Raw genomic sequence first — 18,435 nt, 5'->3', positions numbered from 1 at the left:
TTTGCCTGACTGGCTAGCAAAATCTGGAACTATTTTGAACACTGCCTAGCAAATGTTTTTTGATGTTCCAGGAGGACTTCCTCGATTTGACCCTGTCTGTCAGCGGCATGGACAGCCTGGAGACAGCACTCAACAGCTTCTACTGCACCATGGAGGTGATGGACGGCAAGAACCAGTACCGCTGTGAGCAGTGCCAGAAACTTGTGGATGCTGAGAAGGTATGACACATTTCAATGGGACACCCACCATGTAGAGGTTAATTCATAACTGGGGGGGACCTCCTTGTTCTAGGAGATTGAGTGGCTGCCAGAGAGCAGAATGTGGGTAGTTAGATCTTAAGATGGATCACAGGGCTATCCCAAATGTACATACACATCTGTATATACTGAGACATGAAGATCTGCATTAGAATTGGTCTCTCGCAACCCATGATTGTCGTAACAGACAACTAAGGGGATTGGGTGGTCAGACTCACTGACTCTGTTGACGCACTATGGTACCCCAGTATTGTGTAGATTATGTTGTTGGTCACTGGATTGTCTGGTTCTGACACGATTATTTACAGACCTCCGCCATGTAGCTGGAACACTGCTGAGTACAGAGTTAAATAGCAAACAAACAAACTGTATATGGTGGTGTCAGTGATTTTGTATATTCATATAGATATCTCTCTCTTTGACTATGGATGGTAGGGTGGCCTAGTGGTTAAAGCGTTTGCTCATCACGCGGAAGACCTTGGTTTAATTCCCCTCATGATACAATGTGTGATGCCTGTTTTTGGTGTCAGTTATGTCTCAGTAAAAACAGACTCACTCACTCACACTTGACTATTCCAGGGTGCCAAGATCCGCAACCTTCCTCAAATTCTGACCATCTCCCTGCTGAGGTTCAGCTATGACTTTCAGAAGATGCAGAGATTCAAGGTGAGACTTGATCTTACATTCCCCACCAATGTCTGGCCATAAGTGATGAATGATTGTGTGTAATACCTACTTCTCCATAGCAGATACTTATCTCAGCAACCCAAGAATTTCATGCATGTCAAACTTAAGTGAAGGAGTGTAAATGTTATTTCACTAGAGTTTGATACAGTTACAAAATATGGTTCAGTCCTGATACCAGTCTAATCCACCATACTACTAAGTTACAATAACCAATCCCCACAAACAACATGAAGATATCCCAGAGGTATGTGTTCTGAACACAGTCAGAGCTAGGTTGTGATAAGTCTTTTCTTTGTCTCCAGATCCCTTGATTTCTGATTGTGTACAAATAAGCATGGCAAACTGAAACAAGTCCCAGTTATGCAACAGGGTTCATACAAACTAGAAAAAGCCTGATATTTATATCATTCCGCCCTAAAAGGGACCATTCAGAATTAATGATGAATTTTATGGAGAAGCGTGTACAATGTGAGTGACCCCTCCCGACCCCCTCTTACATTTATGTACAAATGCTAGGATAAGCCCCGAATTGTCGTGAAAATAAACTCAAGAAGTTGCTATCGATAAAATTTGTCCTCTATTGCTACGCCAACTTCTAAATGCCTTTGAAGAATCATAAAATTGATCATGTTATTATCTGGCAGGAAACTAGTCCATAAATATACCTTGCAATGACAGAGTTACATATGTGTTACAATTTCAGTTCAGAAATTGATGATTGGGCCTTGAAAAACTATTAGAAGATCCTGAATTTGATGGCTGATAATGTGTACAAACCCTGTCTGACAACACTGTACATAGTACATAAGATAAATGTTATGGATGTCAACTTCTTTTTTATTTGCACAACGTTCCTGGGCTATTCCTTAGCCCCTTCATGTCAGGTGACTCATTATCAGACACAGTGGCCTCTATCGATTATCCAGTAACATCAGTGTATGAAACTCCTAAAAAAAACCCAGGAAGTCCACTGGGCTGATAACTGAAAAATGTTACTGCCCCTGTGAACATGTAACCAGCCCTGTATTAAGAACAGGAAACTGGGGTGAGATGTTAAGATACTGTTATCAAAGAATTACTTATTGTTCAGTAAACTTCAACATATGCAAAAGCAAATTTTTTAAAGCATAACTTGGTGGTCCCTGTTGATTCATTTAGTTTCACTGTCATGTGAATGTGACAAACAGGCAAAGTCAGAATGGTCAGTATCTTTGGCAAGGATGGTCTCTACATGTTCTTCGTGCTCTTAGTGTGGGGGATTTTTAAAACTCCTTGTGAAAAGTAAACATGCGCAACCACAAATGTAACAAAAACAGCTCAGTCACTGAAAGTATTCTTTAGACCAATCACATTTAGTGTAGGTAGACTGATCTGTGGAAGTTACGGTTTGACTGATCGTGAACTAAACACACAGACGTCATCTAGCCACCACCATTGTAAACAATTTTCAAAATATCATCCGTAGTCATGGTAAAATATATACACATGAAAAAAGGATTGGCCCATAGGGCTGGCTATAAAATAAAGTTGTAAGCCCGTAATGTAACTAGCAAGCAGCGGGCTGCAAGGCAGACGGTATTTCATACACTGGTAACATTTGTAACATTCTGTCTTATATTAGAATACCAACTTCTAAATGCTTCTCAAAAACCTGTACATACTACCCAAAGTATTTTGTACTTGCATATACATGTATTTTCTTGTATATGTTTTCATTTCTTTATTGTATGTAGGCATATGACATGAAACAATTACACACAGAATGTTTCCATACTTGTGACAAGAGGCAACTAACGAGATTGGATGGTCAGACTTGCTGACGTGGTTGACACATGGCATCATATTCCAGTTGTGTATAGTGATGCTCATGTTCTTGATCACTGAATTGTCTGGATTGGCTTGTTTACAGCATTAAACAATAAACAAACAAACAAACTTAAGGTCGTCAGTTGTCTGATGTTGTTTGATGTTGTTGCATGTTGCAGGAAACAGGGAAGTTTACGTTCCCAAAGGAGTTGAACATGAAACCCTACGTGGAGAAGGTATGTTGTCATGGTTACTGTCACCCTGTGATGATATAGACTGCAGTAGATCCCCAGTGCTGTTCTATGAAAGATGTTGTGTTATATTGTATTCAGTGTGTGAACTGGTTTCCACATTTTGCTTGCCAGTCAGGCTAGCTATGCCTGAAAGTTACTAGTCCACAAAATACTTCACTAGTCCGAAATTTGAGTGTGGGAAAAAAGGAAAAGATTACGAAAGGTAAAATACCATCAAAAACAAGTAAGAAATACATGTCTCAAATATTTTGTTTATGCTCAAGAAAGTCACCATTAAGCTGATAATATGATAAACATTTTTATCAGACCATAATCTTGCATGATTTATAAGTGTAGTTATACCATAACAAGTCAGATTGCATGATATATTTACAAATTGACCAAATGAAAATTCAAAAGCCAGCTAGTGGGCCAGTGGCTTTTTTGCACACACTGATTGTATTATGGGGCAAGTTTAAACTTTGCTGAAATATGAGGCACTGGTTAAGGGTCAACCTAATGGATGGTGATAGTGGTGATAGTGTGCCAACAAATAGCGTTTTCATGCTTTTAGTATCACTCACTGGTTTAGTCATGATTGTCACATAGCTTGAATACTGCTGGATGTGACTATTCAAGAAACCAAACAAGAAAGGTAGGGGTGGCATGTTTAGCACCAAAACTAATAGTTCATGCCCATTTAAGATTATCTTTTTTATGTCCAGACGTCAGAATCTGATGACGATCTGCAGTATGAGTTGTTTTCTGTGGTGATACATCGTGGCGGAGCATATGGAGGTCACTACCACGCCTACATTAGAGACATCGACAACCTGGGCCACTGGATTCATCCTGTAAGTAGTGGTGTTCCGATGATAGAAATTAATAAAAAATTGCTCGATAGAAGGATAAACAATAATTATCAGTTGTAAAAAAACATATTTTCGATTAATCGTATTTGGTTTTTTTTAGAATAACACACTTGAATGAAGTAAACTAACTATTAAATTTGACAAATATTCACAAATAAACAGGCACTCAACGGCATAAATTATGTGCTTTGTAACATTTTAACCACCTTTATTGTTTAATTACAATTCTAGTGTCTTTCTTGCATATGTACATTTCACTGAATGATAGTATTAGTTAAGACTGATTAATTCTGTGATTACTGTTGTCCAAGCATATGGTATGAACATTTGGCAACTGCTTGTATGCTCATGAGGCTCAACAATAGATAAGGAAAACTGACAGTGATTGCAATGTGAATAATATTTAGGTTTAGTATGTTTTTAGGCTGTCATGTTCATGAAGGGCCTGGTACTGTAATGAAACATTGTTTAATCATAATTGATCACATGGTCTGACAATAGCTGAAACATTGTCTGGCAATATCTGAAACATTCTTTGATGATAGTTGAAACATTGTCTGGTAATAGTTGAAATATTGTCTGATGATAACTGAGCAATGTCTTAGCTATTATGAAACAATGTCTTCAGTCATAGTTAAACAGTGTTTCAGTTATTGTCCAACAATGCGATCAGTCACCGTCATACAATGTTTAATCTTTTGTCAAACAAAGTGACCAGTCATTGTCAAACAGTATTTCAGTTATTTTCAAACAATGTGATCACTTACTGTCCAACAATGTGATCAGTTATTGTCAAACAATGTGGTCAGTTGCTGCCAAACGATGTTTCAGTTATTGCCAAACAATATTTTGACAATGACTGATCACATTGTTTGACAATAGCTGATACATTGTTTTAAAGTGACTTGTCACATTGTTTGACAATAACTGAAATATTGATTGACAGCAGCTCCAATGTTTGACTGTTCTAGGGTAAGGTTGATGTGGAGATTGTTGGGAAGCGCAAAACAGGAGCTGTAGAGTTGATCAAAACCAACTCTCCTGCGGAGCTCATTGAAATCATCCTGCAGAAGAATCCAAACCAGGCCATGCCAGTGGATCAGCTGGGATCAGTGAGTATTAACTGTTGCCATGGTAACCAGAGCTAGTGAGGCAGTGGCACCATCAGCAGCAACAACAGTGCTGCAGTGATGCAGCAAGACTTTGTGGGTTTCTTGCAAAGTGTAACAAGAAGAAGCTATGAGCAATTTGTTACTATTTCACTGGTACTGTCCATTACAATGTACATCAAAGGAGTTATCACTTAACAGCAAAGTAGAACCAAATTTGATTTTGTCTTAATCTTGTTTAATAACAGGCATATACATCACAATGTTAAAGGACAGCTAGATTAAACATTATCGGGCCTCATGTAAGAATGTCTAGTTTTGATCGGTCCATGTGACTCTGATAAAATACCATGTACATCCATCACGATCTGCGAGTGGGAGTATGAAAGTCTTTCACGCCGCTACGCCTCAGTAACGATATGAAGTGAGAGAAGCGTGCATCGACAAGCCTTTAGTGATGTGCGGTGCATTGAGGTCAAGCAGTGGCATCTCATGTATATAAACACAAGTGGATTCAATGCTTGTTGTTTTGTTTTGATTTGAGTGAAAACATTCAGCAAGGTAAATGCGCTATCACATCGTGTCGAGGGAAATACAGGGTTTTATCAGTCCCTTGTAAGGTTGCATTGTAAGGTTGTCTTCAACCCTACTCGGGACTGATGAAACCCCTTATTTCCCTCAACACGATGTGATAACTTATATAACCTCATTACATATTCAAGTATGACACTGCTTTAAAAATGTCAGCGTGAAATGTATGCCACTTTGAACATCTGGGTTAGAATTGGTCTTCAGTAATGCATGCTTGTCGTAAGAGGTGACTGACAGGATCTGGTGGTCAGGCTATCTGACTGGGTTACCACATGTCAGCTGATGCAGTTGATCACTAGATTCTCTGGCTTTACCGAATATTGCTGAATGCAGCATTAAAGAACAGACAAACAAAATTATCTTATGTGTATTTCTGGTCTGTGGGCATCAGTCTTGTGTATTCTCTGTTATTGAAGTTGTGTTTGATTACTTCAGGAAATCAGCAGGCAGACTGGTGTCACATGGAACAAGCGCTACAAGAAAAATCACGGAACACTCACCAAGGTACAGACAACATCAGGGATATTGTCAACGAATGTTGATCTGTGGTTTACTCAGCTGGATGTACATGTATACCTCATCAGGGATTCTTTATGGTTGCTAGACAAGTCATTAAGAGTATAACCCACAAGACTTGATTTCTCAAGGGATATATATTTTATTGTAAAAACAATTATTCTAACTCTACCTACCTGACTTTGAATATCATTTTGCTTCTCTTTGCAACAAGTTGAAGTAGATGAAATTAATGGATGCCTTTTGTGTTCTTTTGAAATAAGCAGCATGGAAATTATTTCAGTACCTGAGCAAGCAGAGGGGTCAGATCAGGTACAACCCTGACACAAGATGGGTGATGCTGGCTGGTAGCAAACCTCCATCGACAGATGGTATGACTACTGGGACAGACTCAAGTAGTGTGTCGTTATTCCCAGACACTGGTATTGGTTCTTCAGTCACAGAAGGGGAAGTGGTCACAGATCCTGCTGTAGCAGACGTCAGCGGCGGCCATGACACCACCAGCATCCAGTCCCAGGAACACAGGAAGCCTCACAAGTACATGCAACTTCTTAATTCTGTTTTGTACTTCTTGTATACATTTTTCGCAGTCTTGGAAGTGACATTCCATTTTGGTGTTTGCTTTTCAGGCCAGACCAATTTTATTTCTCATTTTACTGATTTTTTTCCTGAGAAAACCTGAAGGCACTAGGGGGACAAAAAGGTCATCAGTAGAGGTAAAATTCCTTTTGAATAGTAAAAGTATTTTACTTTTGGCAATTTATGAAGTGTATGTGAAGCAACACAGTAATCTTAAAATTTTTTGTTGTAAGTTTACATTTTTGACTGGTAAAAATATTAGGATTTCATATTTTGTCTGCGGAAAATTCATTTTTATTTTTTTCCTTATTTTTGAAAAATTATGACCAACAGATCCATGAAACAAGAATAAAATTGGCCTGGCCATCATCATTAAATAACAAGGATACACAGAGTCACAAGTCTGTTAATCCATTAAGAGTTGGGAAAATTTTAGTTTTGTTGACAGTTCTTACCACTGCTACATAAACTACATATCCAAAATAACCTGCCAACATTGTCAGACATAACAACTCACTACTCACTAGACCCATGAAGGTGCTGGGGTAGAAAAAGCCTTCAGCAACCCATGCTTGCCACAATAGGCAACTATGTCGTAAGAGGCGACTAACAGGATCGGGTGGTCAGGCTCGCTGACTTGGTTCACACATGTCATTGGTTCCCAATTGCGCAGATCGATGCTCATGTTGTTGATCACTGGATTGTCTGGTCCAGACTCCATTATTTACAGACTGTCACCATATAGGTGGAATATTTGCTGAGTGAGGCATAAAACTAAACTCACTCACTCACTCACTACTCACTCTGACTGAACTTTAAGCGAGCAATATCTGTCATTAACTTACATGCCAGACATATATCAAATTAGACTTTGTATGAATGACCCTAACTATGGTGGTTCTAAAACATGTTCTCTGAATTCTGATCTGATCTGATCTTTCCAGCTGTTATTTCTGTATTGAAGGCAAGCTACAGAGCCTTATGGCTGTGTTTTATGTTGTGTTATTTTGTACAGGCCCTCCAGCAATGATGTCCCTCCACTGGGATATCGGTGGTTTAACTTTGACGATTCCCGAGTATCGCCCATCACCGTGACAGAGATCGAGCGCCACTTCTCGGGGAGAGAGAGTGCCTACATGTTGTTCTATCGAAGAAAACACAAGTCAAGAACACAGGAGGGTAGGTCCACATGGCTCCACACTGATGTGATGGTTGTTTCTTTTTAATGTAAATTATACTGATTCACTGATATGCATCGTCCCTGAATGGAGTATCAAGGGAGGTGTTGCTTCCTACTCTTGACATTTGATTGTTTGTCAGAGCTGCTTCTGTTCACCCCTCCTTGAAGGACATCAGAAAAGGCATCAAGAGAGGTGTTGCTTTGTCGGAGGTGCTTCTGTTCACCCCTCCCTAAAGGGTTTCCCAAATAGTATCAAGAGAGGTGTTGGTTCCTACACCTGACATTTGATTGTTTGTCAGATCTGCTTCTGTTCACCCCTCCCTAAAGGGTTTCGCAAAAAATATCAAGAGAGATGTTGGTTCCTACACTTGAGATTTGATTGTTTGTCTGAGTTCCATCTTTCCACCCCTTCCTGAAGGGCATCAGAAAGAGTAACAAGAGAGATGTTGGTTCCTACACTTGAGATTTGATTGTTTGTCCGAGTTCCATCTTTCTACCCCTTCCTGAAGGGCATCGGAAAGAGTAACAAGAGAGGTGTTGGTTCCTACACTTGACATTTGATTGTTTGTCTGAGCTACATCTATTCACCCCTCACTGTAGGGCATCCCAAAGAGTATCAACTGTGAGTTTTCACCTCAGCCTATGATTAGTTTTTGATTTGTTGAAGCTGCACGTGTTAGCAGGCATCTCTCACCACTTGTGGCATTTGTTACACAAAAGCTGCATGTTATAATAAACATACACTATTCATTGATTCAATGTTTGTTAGCTGTTAGACAACAGGACCTGGATGCCCAATTGTCTTAAGATCATTCAGTATGATGAAGCTGTGTCCCATAGTGGGATGTTTTGATTTTACATTTGAATCCCAGTTTCACCTTGTTTAATACCCAAAGCTTGTAACTACCTTACCTTTGCTTGTTGGTGTTTCAAAGGTAACAATCATTTGTGACCTACATGACTTCTATTGCTGTTTTAGCCATCAAATACAGTATAAAAGCATGCTGAGTGCGGCGTAAAACTCAACTCAACTCACTCACCCACTCACTCACTCACTCACTCACTCACTCACTCACTCACTCACTCACTCACTCACTCACTCACTCACCAAGAACAAAGCTATGTGCAAGTTACATTTTAAAGGACAGTTGGGGTGACCTAGTGATTAAAGCATTTGTTCATCACACTGATGACAGGGTTCAGTTCCCTACATGGTGTCCCCAGCTGTGATATTGCTGGAATATTGCTTAAAGGGACATTAAACTACATTCACTCATTCATTCTATATTAAAACTCTGCATAGATAAGGTTTTATCTCCATTTTTCAAAGTCCCTGCTATGATGCTGCTTGAAGCTGGCAACTGACCGGCCATTTTGAAAATGATGCTGTCCTTCTACTCAGCATGACACTGTCTCCACTGTCATCATTCTTTACTTTAGCTGATGGGAATCCTGGCTACCAGATTCCAGACAACATACTTGCAGACATCCTCCAAGAGAATGACAACCTAGCCAAAGAGAGGTGAGTGGAGAAATGTGCTTTGTCTTCACAGTCCGTTTGACCGAAAAGTGGACCAGTGAATAGCTGTCTAATTCTTAAACTAATAAATATGTGATACTCATCAGACCAAAGTTTTTTGCAGAATTTCAGCGCTAAATATAAAAAAAAGTGGTTTGACAAATGAAAGGGACAGCCAGATGTGCGAGAAAGGATGGAGACAGCACAGCACAGATTAATGAACCAATAACTTTGTCAGCGCTTGTGCACATACTTCTCAAACACCTTACTGTCCCTTTCATTGCACTTGTACCTCGTAACAAATTGTGAACTGCATCAATATTTTTCTTAATAAAAAAATTGATTTATTTTCAGGGCTAAGTTCTACAAAAAAATCTCTGAGTTGGTCTGATGTTTTGATTATGATCAGCGTTTCATTGAGCATTTTATGTGTATTGTTTTGTTTTAGTTAGGTTGCAATTGATCAGTCCACTCTGGATTCAAATGGAATATACCAGGCGATTATATGAACCTCAATGTCTCAAGGGGTTGCATTTCTGTAATCATACACCAATCCATCCCTAAGGTTTTAACAATCTCGAATTACCTGTCTTTGATGTCTCTTTGACAATTTGATTGGCTTTAACACAGAGTGTAATGTACCACTCAGGATGTTACAACTCAGCCTTGGAGTCAGGTTCACAATATCGACATCACTATGACCAGTTATGTTTGAAAACTATTCATATGCAAACTAAACCCATAAAAACCTTTTTGATGAAAGGGATGTTTTCATGCCCATTAGAACTGGTAGGAGGTGTAGTTTCTGTCATATGAGTTACCTCCCTTTTTGTCTACCTTGCACCTATTTTCGTTGGTTGATAAAACATTATTTAGAATCAAGAAATGGTATTTGGTGACGATAAGTGTAAACAAAACTCCAGTGATGGAGTGAGTTAAATAAATAATCATATAATTGCAATTTGATGACAGTAATGCAAATTATTTATCTGGTTCTGTTGAATGTATCTGATACAAGTACTTGTTACAAAAATTGCTAAAGAAGCATTTATGTTACATTTTAGAAACAATGACATTATTTTATAGTGCAACAAAAACTTCAGTGGTGTAGTAAAAGTTGCAAGCCAGGTTGCACTAAAAAAAAGTTAAAAATCTGCTTCATTTGTGGCACTGCATGTGACTATGTGGAGATAAAGTATACATTGTTAATTTGTTTGCAGACAAGAGTATGATGCAAAGGTCAACACAATCAATGTCCAGCTCCACTTTGAGCCCCACTATCACTACAAGGAGGGGGCTCTCAAGCTTTGTCACCCTAGTGGAAAGTTTTCAGAGCTTACCATTGACAGAAGGAAATCCGTGGCAGACTTGTTGGTGTCTGTTAGAGAGGTAGGACATACGTTTTGTTGATTCCTTATCATGGATTCCTAGTCCTTATCTTTATTGAGCACAGGTGGTTTGGAAGCATAAAGAGAAATGATTTTGACATGGAGTTATGTCCCTTTGTTGACAGGATCCTTGTTTTGAGTCTCAATTCTGGTTGAAACAAGTGATAGTTTGTGAGTTGAACAAAGTGGTTAAAGTCAACTGTTGTACCAATATGTGGCTTTAGGGGAGAACATTTTGATAAGGAAATTGATGGTAAAAATGCTCATGGGCGGAGGTAAAACTTGGAAATATCAAATTCTAAACACAGAATATGGTAATAAAGATATGGTAATATCATCAGATATACTCTGAAGTTTTATGATATTGATAGATATGACTGAGTTGGGAAAACAACAGATCTTTCGACTATCAAGTAGAATTCTAACTGTGAGTAAGTCTTTCACATAAGTTGACATAACATCAGAAGTTTTTAACTGTCATTACACTGAACAAATCAAATTCATATTTGCTGATGTTTACATTCTGAAATAGCTATTCCTGAAATTTCATAAAAACAGTATTTCCTTTCATTCACAGATGACATTGACAGACAAGAACATGCAAACTTATAACATGCATGTCTTACTCCCTAAGGCCAAACCTACTATTTCTTGCTTTATGGATCAGCCAGTTGTATTTTTTCAAGCATAAGAAATCAGAATTTCCCCAATCAAAAAATAAAATCTTAATTTTGGAATCAGCCTAAACCTAAAACTCACTCAGCTTATTATTAACTGATATAAACAAAACAAAAGAGTTAACATGGAAACTCAAGCGGCTTTTGCTTTTATTGCATTTTTTCCCTCTGCCTTTAGGTTTTCTGAGAACAAAAATCTGTAAAACAAAAATGAAAGTATAAATACATCTGATACCATTCAAAATATTTTCTGAAAACTTTGCCTATACTTAATGTATGAAATTAACTTTTCCAGGTGGGAGGGAATTTGGTGCCAGAGAAGTTGACGCTGCACAGAATGAGGGACTTACCTGCTGGATATCACCTGTATGACTGTGTCTCAGGTGAGCTGATTAAGCAGTCCTGTGATAATGGGGATGTTGATGATGTAAGAACACACGGACACTCTCACTGCTGCTTTGTGTGTTTTTGACAACTTGTTGCTTGGTGGTCAAAGATCACGGCCATGAAAAAGGATACATGAATTAGATTTTCAGTATTGGGTGTTTTTTAATGATATCTACCGATGTCCACATTCTAGGCATCTAGTATCGCACTTAATGTCTTGAATCTTCTCAGTGTGAACAGCTAATAGAAATATATTAGACTTTATCTTGACACAGAATGTATGACTCAACTTTTGGACTGAATATTCCCATGGTTTATTCATCTATCACTCCTTGCAAGAAAATAGGTTAACAAATTTACACAATGAAATTTTGGAATCTTTGTAGGAGATTCATTTGCTGCACAATTATAAAAGATGAAAAGCATTAAAGAGATAAAGATATTGAGAAGTGTAAATGGCAGCCATTTTGGAAAATGATCGCCACTGTCTAATATGGCATCCTGTTTAAACTGATATATTTTTTTTTCGGTCCTGTAAGGTGCCAGTTTAGTCAGGTTTTACTGTATATGGTGCCTCTGGTCACTTACTTACCTGCCTCTGTTTCAGATGAACCTGAGAAACTGATTTCTTCTTTGAACATCGACAACAGTGCCAAACTGTTTGTGTGGGATGGTGAACTGGTGTGTACTTTATTATTTTCTCATATTACGGTTCATTTGTAGATGATATTGGCTACGTTGCTAAGATGTATTATGATGTAAAGAATTATGACTGAATCCAGGTACAGCTAAGGGAGGCAACACTGTACATTTCTGTACAGCCAGCTGCAGTGACTGCACCACAGCACTGTTTCTTCAGCTGAAAACATTAACATGCAGTTCAAAATGAAATTACAATGTTATTTTATTGCTGTAATACTTTACGTACTGAGCAATTTCAGAGACCCTGTCCGAAAAGTTAAAAATTCAAAGCTGAGAGAAATGTGACTTTTAACTGTTGCATGCATCCCATTAACCTTTAGAGTGGGCAGTTAAAGTTCACTCAGATCTGCCTTAAGTCCTTCATGGGTAGGTTCACAGATCTTAATGAAACCAGTGCTTGGTTGTTCAAAACAGCCTTATCACTAAGATTACAACCTTAGACCTTTACTAAGGTTGGCCTCCCTTTGCACAAAACAACCTTAACCTTAATTTTTAGGTTGATAACTAAGGTTGGTCTGACCCAACCTTAGCGTCTCGAAGGCTGGAAGGGAATATGGTGGCTGTTTTGGTTTTTTTATACAACAAGATTGAGAGAAGTTTGAGGAAACAGAGAGTCTACAGAGACAGGACTGACAGCTCAGACACTTACGTTGTTGTCGTCTGCAGGTGCGAGCAGGGGAGGTAATTCATGTGGTAACTAGGGACGCTTCCATTTCTCCAGCGCCGAAGAGTTCAGCCTTAGTTAAGGATACGGCTAATGTCGGAGTCCGAGGTTAGGTTGCCCTAAGGTTGTTTTGTGCAGCGGGCATATCTTTTTTGATCGTAACTCTAACCTTAGTGTTTAAGGTTGATCTTAGCTAAGGTTGTTTTTTACAACAGCACAGAGGTCTCAATGTATTTAACAGAATCTGGTATTGGCTTTGAGAAATAATTCTCTTCTTTCGATTGCTGTCATGCATCCAGCTTCATTTTGCCAAATGCTGAAGATCTTTATTCATGATGTAAGTCATCTGTTGTTAATCAACAAGGTGAAGTGATATGACTTTACTTTGTGGTGTGAACCAACATGCAATCAATCGTTAGCTTTCTTTTGTTTTACAGGTGGGAGGGGGTTCTATCCCTACTGGTCCTGAATGTGAGCCCATCTATCTGACTATCATCTACGGCAACCCCTCAAAGTTTAGCTGCGGGTTTTCCAAAGACATATCGTTTGCTGCCTTCAAATCATCTGTTTGTGCCTTAACTGGAATACAAGAGTCGGATCTGACTCTCAAGAAGATGGTTGGATCTGAACTGTCTCCTGCCTTTCTATCTCTGAATGATGAGGATGTGTCCCTGCCCTTAGCTGTTCTGAACTTCCAAGATGGAGATAATATCATTGCTGAAGACAAGACAAAGAAAAAGTGGGTTTTATTTGCTGCCATGTTGTTGTGTTGTGTTGTTGTTTGTCTCTATACTTAAACTCAGCGAACTTTAGACACCAAAGGCGACTATGCCTGTCGTAAGAGGCGACTAACAGGATCGGGTGGTCAGGCTCGCTGACTTGGTTGGCACATGTCATCGGTTCCCAATTGCGCAGATCATGTTGTTGATCACTGGATTGTCTGGTCCAGACTCGATTATTTACAGACCGCCGCCATATAGGTGGAATATTGCTGAGTAAAACTAAACTCACTCACTCACTCACTTAGACACCAAGTAACATCTGGGATAAGAATTGGTCTTCAGTAACCCGTGCTTGTCATAAGAGGAAGATAAGGTGAACAGGTGGTGTCAGGCTCGCTGACTTGGTTGACACATGTTATTGTAGCCTACATGCACAGATAGATGTTCATGCTGTTGATCACTGGATTATGTAGTCCATACTCAGTTATTCAGACTACTGGATGCAGATTTAAACAAACTGATAACAAGATAACAAGAAAGACTGTGTTAGTATTGTTAAACAAAGGTATCATAGATGTGAAACATGTGTATTGTAAATTGTTTTTTGTGAGCCTTTTGTGTGCTGGTAAGTTGGTGCCTGGCTCTGAGAGTGTGTGTTCGAATCCTGGATGGGACTTATCCCTCCAGAAGTACTAGAATCTGTACTCATCAGAGAAAGTGTAATCCCAAATATAACCTGTTACATTTAACCACTTTCTAAATGGCATTGTGTAGTCGGAGCTTACGGCTAATGGATCCATGCCAATATCCACTTACTCTGTAGTCTTTCCATACTTTACTACTGTCACATATTATTTTGATGTGAAAACTTCAAGGTACTGAAAACTTTGGTGTGATTGTAGATGGTTGTGAAAGGTGTTTCAAGCCTTGTTTTCGAAAGTTTTTCACATTTCTCTCATGTGTCATTTATTTCAGTGATGCTACAACAAATATGGCTGTGAGCAAGGAGAGGCAGTTTACTGTTGTTGTGGAAAACAGATGTGTTCAGGTCTGTTCTAATTATCTGTTCTCTTAACGTATTACCTCTATGGTGTTATCACCTGACTCGCATTTAGCCTAACACCGTATGAGACTCATACCTATGTTTGAATTGGAATATCTTAAGAACCGTTGAATAGATTCTTTTCATATTTGCACCTAGCTTCATCAGAGTATGCGAAAGGTCCCAGTCAGATTTGGTCACCTTGACCTTTATTTCAAGGTCACAAGAGGACTTTAATGTTTCACCCTTGATATCTCACAAGCCTTCACTATCTTCCTTATCTGACACCAAGCAGGTCCCAATCGTTTTGGGTAACCTTCACATAATTTTCAAGGTCACAGAGACAGCGACACTTTGACGATTTCAGCATGTTAATCAGCATCTTAGGATTGTCAGCAAGATATCTCAAGAACAGTTCACTGGATTTTCTTCATAGACTTTCAGATTTTCTCTTGAATGTTTTTTCTATGAACAATTTCTTTATTACTGTTTTTGCATTTTTCAAACACCATGACATTCATAGGCTGATCCAGAGGGGGATGCATTTTCATTGGCCAGTTCATTTCCTGATATGCAGAAGACCCACATATTACAGTCACATTGTGAAATCTGTCATTTCATAAAATGACAGAAATGACTTAGAAATGGTCAACCATTTCACCCCATTTTATGTAACAACAATCAATGTATATGAGTCATTCCTTAAAATTTCACTTAATAGCTTCGTCCACAAAAGTGGATCACAATTTCAACATCACTTATCATCACCAAGCGTCAAAAGTTGCATGTGCATTTTTGATAATTTGATTTTGTAAGTGCATACCTAAAGGTATCAGAATCTGCATGTGACCTATAAACAAGTAAACCAACTGCTGTAAACCGACATAGCGCAAAGTAAACACACACACATACACCTTTTTTCAAGAGAGATTAACCTTTTCAACAAAAACATTCTTGTAACCAGACAAGTATAGGAACTCCTCCTGTTGGCATTACCCTCAGCCATAACAGACTAAATATGGAGATGTGAAAAAACTTGATGTTCATTTACTTCTTTTGGGTAATAATGCTCACTGATCACCATACTGTCTGGTCCTGAGTTGATTATTTACGAACTGCCATAGCTAGGATATTGCTGAGTACAATGTTAAAACAACAGACAAACAACACTGTATTTAATTTGTTGAATGTATGTTAACTCTACGTAGACAACCAAATATCCTTGTATGCTGTCTTTATCTCTACTGCAGACTGAGTGCCGTTGGACACGACAAATACAAGTGACGCAGGGCATGGTAAGTGCTGACTGGCTTTGCTTGAACATAGTGACATCTACAGTATGGATGGAATGTCATTCTTGAGGGTGGAAATCACTTTCTTGATCTACATATTATCTTACCTCACACATAAATGTTGTTTTCATTTTGGCTAAGTGCTGTTCTGTTATTTTCAATGTACCCCATTTACAAGTAAGGTACATTTCAATGTACCCTGCTGCCAATGGCAACTCATTTAGTACCTCTTTCTCTCGAATAACTTTGAATCACGCATGATGCACAGAAGTTACAGATGTTTTGTGAATGCAAATTGATGGAGGGAGATAACTCGAAATCTGTTTTTCTTGTGTCTTCTGCAAAATCTAGCAATGGCTGCAAAAAGATTTGAATCGTATGCCAATAAATATACTTTGACAAAACGCTCAAAAATAGTCCCTGTGAATATAAGGATGGGAATTCTTCCTCGGCGACTTTACAAACACAGTACCTGCAGGAAAAACAGCAAGATGCAAGATCTAAATCATTTTATTCACAGGCTGGCTGAAGTGTACAATCCGATACCCAAAACAAATATTGAGGATACATCAAACCATGCCCTCCTCGTAGCCAGTGAACAACTTATATTTTACAGTTACTGACTTCTGCTGAGGTTCATCCAATGATTTATCAACCTTGGACATGTGATATTCACAGAGGTGAAGACAAGGTGAATACCAAATGTCCAAGTTTGATAGATCATTTGATCAACCGAACTAAAGTCAGTAAGTGTTTAATTATATGACAAAAGTACTGAATCTTCGTAGTGTGGTGTTGTCTGCCATTTTGATGCAGATGGGACTTAACTCTTAACCAACACAGTCGCATTGACTAAAAGACATCTGTTGCTTCTTTATCTAGCGTGATGCACACAGTGCAGAGTTCACAGCTTGACTACCCCAAATACATTTTAAGCTACAGGAGGTGCTTGGGTGGTTGTAAGGTTGACATCGCTTTGCGTCAAAGCTGTTGTGACTAAGTGGGCCAATCACAAAAGCAGAAATCTACCCGTCATATAATAAAATGTACTGTAGAATATGATATGGTCGATTGTATTCTGGTTGATAATGGTATATTACACAGTAGATATTACAGAACATATAAAATACACTGCACCTAAAAAACAATGAAAAGGTGTGATAGTGCTGTAAATATTGTTGCATCAAAATTTGTGCCAAGTAAACATTCTTTTTTACTGTTTTCAGGTGACTTTCTTTGCTTACTTTTTTCTGTATCATTGTTTTCAGACGGTTGGTGAGCTTAAGGCTTTGGCGGTTTCCAGTTTTAATGAAGATGGCCTCCTTGATGGAGGACGTCTTCGTGTAGACCATGCAACACTTGGTCTGAGACCTCCACGTGAGTCCGCTTTCTGTTGATCTCATCTATCATTCTGTTGAATGTGAGATTAACTAGTAAATTACTGTTACAAGGGCTGCTATGATTAGCCCAGACCTTGATTTGATGCTATTTTCGATATTCGACCCATGATTTCTCCATTTTTAGTTTGATTCTTCATACAGGTGGAAAAAGATCAGATTCATTTAATTCTCAGAGTTCAGGTGATTCAGGCTTTTCATGTGAAGTTTAATATCAACCTGGCAGTGTCTTACAACAGCAATTCTCACTGGATAATTAGTCTGGGTTCAAACCAATCATGTTCCACCTTATTCAGCCCTTGAAACCTCATGAGACATAGCCAAGATTATATTCTCACAGTGTGAAAATAATTTAAGTAGATGTTCAAATATCTAATGAAAATAGTGATAATGGTTATTGATAATCTAAACAAGTGCATCAGAATTGATTTTTGATGAATGGAACCAAATCATTGCAACTCTAACTGTTACTGTCAATCATGAAATCAGAATGACATATTCAATTTATTTTGTTCAAATAAATAAGTTGGGCATTTTAGAGTATATTGTTGGGTCAGAATCCCTTCTTGAGGGTGGAAACAAGGCTCATGTTCAGTTTCAAAACTCTGAGTGACCTGAATATACTGACCTGACATACCCATAATACAGCCTAATATATGTATGAGTATTCAGGTACAGCATGCTTCACTGAGTGACCCTGTCATTGCAGCAGATTTATTTCATTTTATTGATTCAGCCAAAACTAAAACCATCTGAATAAATATCATGAACTATGAATTGATAGTACGCAGGGTATGAAACTCCAAATAATTTCA

General features: G+C 38.5%; 1 protein-coding gene across 1 annotated transcript in view; it reads left to right on the top strand.

Annotated features, from left to right (window-relative positions):
• The window catches only part of LOC137255747 (ubiquitin carboxyl-terminal hydrolase 40-like), a 55,541-nt gene that overhangs the window by 6,675 nt on the left and 30,431 nt on the right, over positions 1-18,435 (top strand). The window contains exons 6-21 of the mRNA XM_067793256.1: positions 72-218; positions 837-923; positions 2,930-2,986; positions 3,709-3,837; positions 4,827-4,967; positions 5,991-6,059; positions 6,355-6,608; positions 7,666-7,829; positions 9,271-9,352; positions 10,570-10,738; positions 11,710-11,797; positions 12,409-12,482; positions 13,605-13,906; positions 14,865-14,937; positions 16,182-16,226; positions 17,492-17,600. Of these exons, the coding sequence (XP_067649357.1) occupies positions 72-218; positions 837-923; positions 2,930-2,986; positions 3,709-3,837; positions 4,827-4,967; positions 5,991-6,059; positions 6,355-6,608; positions 7,666-7,829; positions 9,271-9,352; positions 10,570-10,738; positions 11,710-11,797; positions 12,409-12,482; positions 13,605-13,906; positions 14,865-14,937; positions 16,182-16,226; positions 17,492-17,600 (1,990 nt within the window). The remainder of the gene's footprint in view (positions 1-71; positions 219-836; positions 924-2,929; positions 2,987-3,708; positions 3,838-4,826; positions 4,968-5,990; positions 6,060-6,354; positions 6,609-7,665; positions 7,830-9,270; positions 9,353-10,569; positions 10,739-11,709; positions 11,798-12,408; positions 12,483-13,604; positions 13,907-14,864; positions 14,938-16,181; positions 16,227-17,491; positions 17,601-18,435) is intronic.

The sequence above is a fragment of the Haliotis asinina genome, chromosome 11, assembly GCF_037392515.1.
Source record: "Haliotis asinina isolate JCU_RB_2024 chromosome 11, JCU_Hal_asi_v2, whole genome shotgun sequence".
NCBI lineage: Eukaryota > Metazoa > Mollusca > Gastropoda > Lepetellida > Haliotidae > Haliotis > Haliotis asinina.
This window is presented reverse-complemented; position numbering and strand designations above follow the sequence as displayed.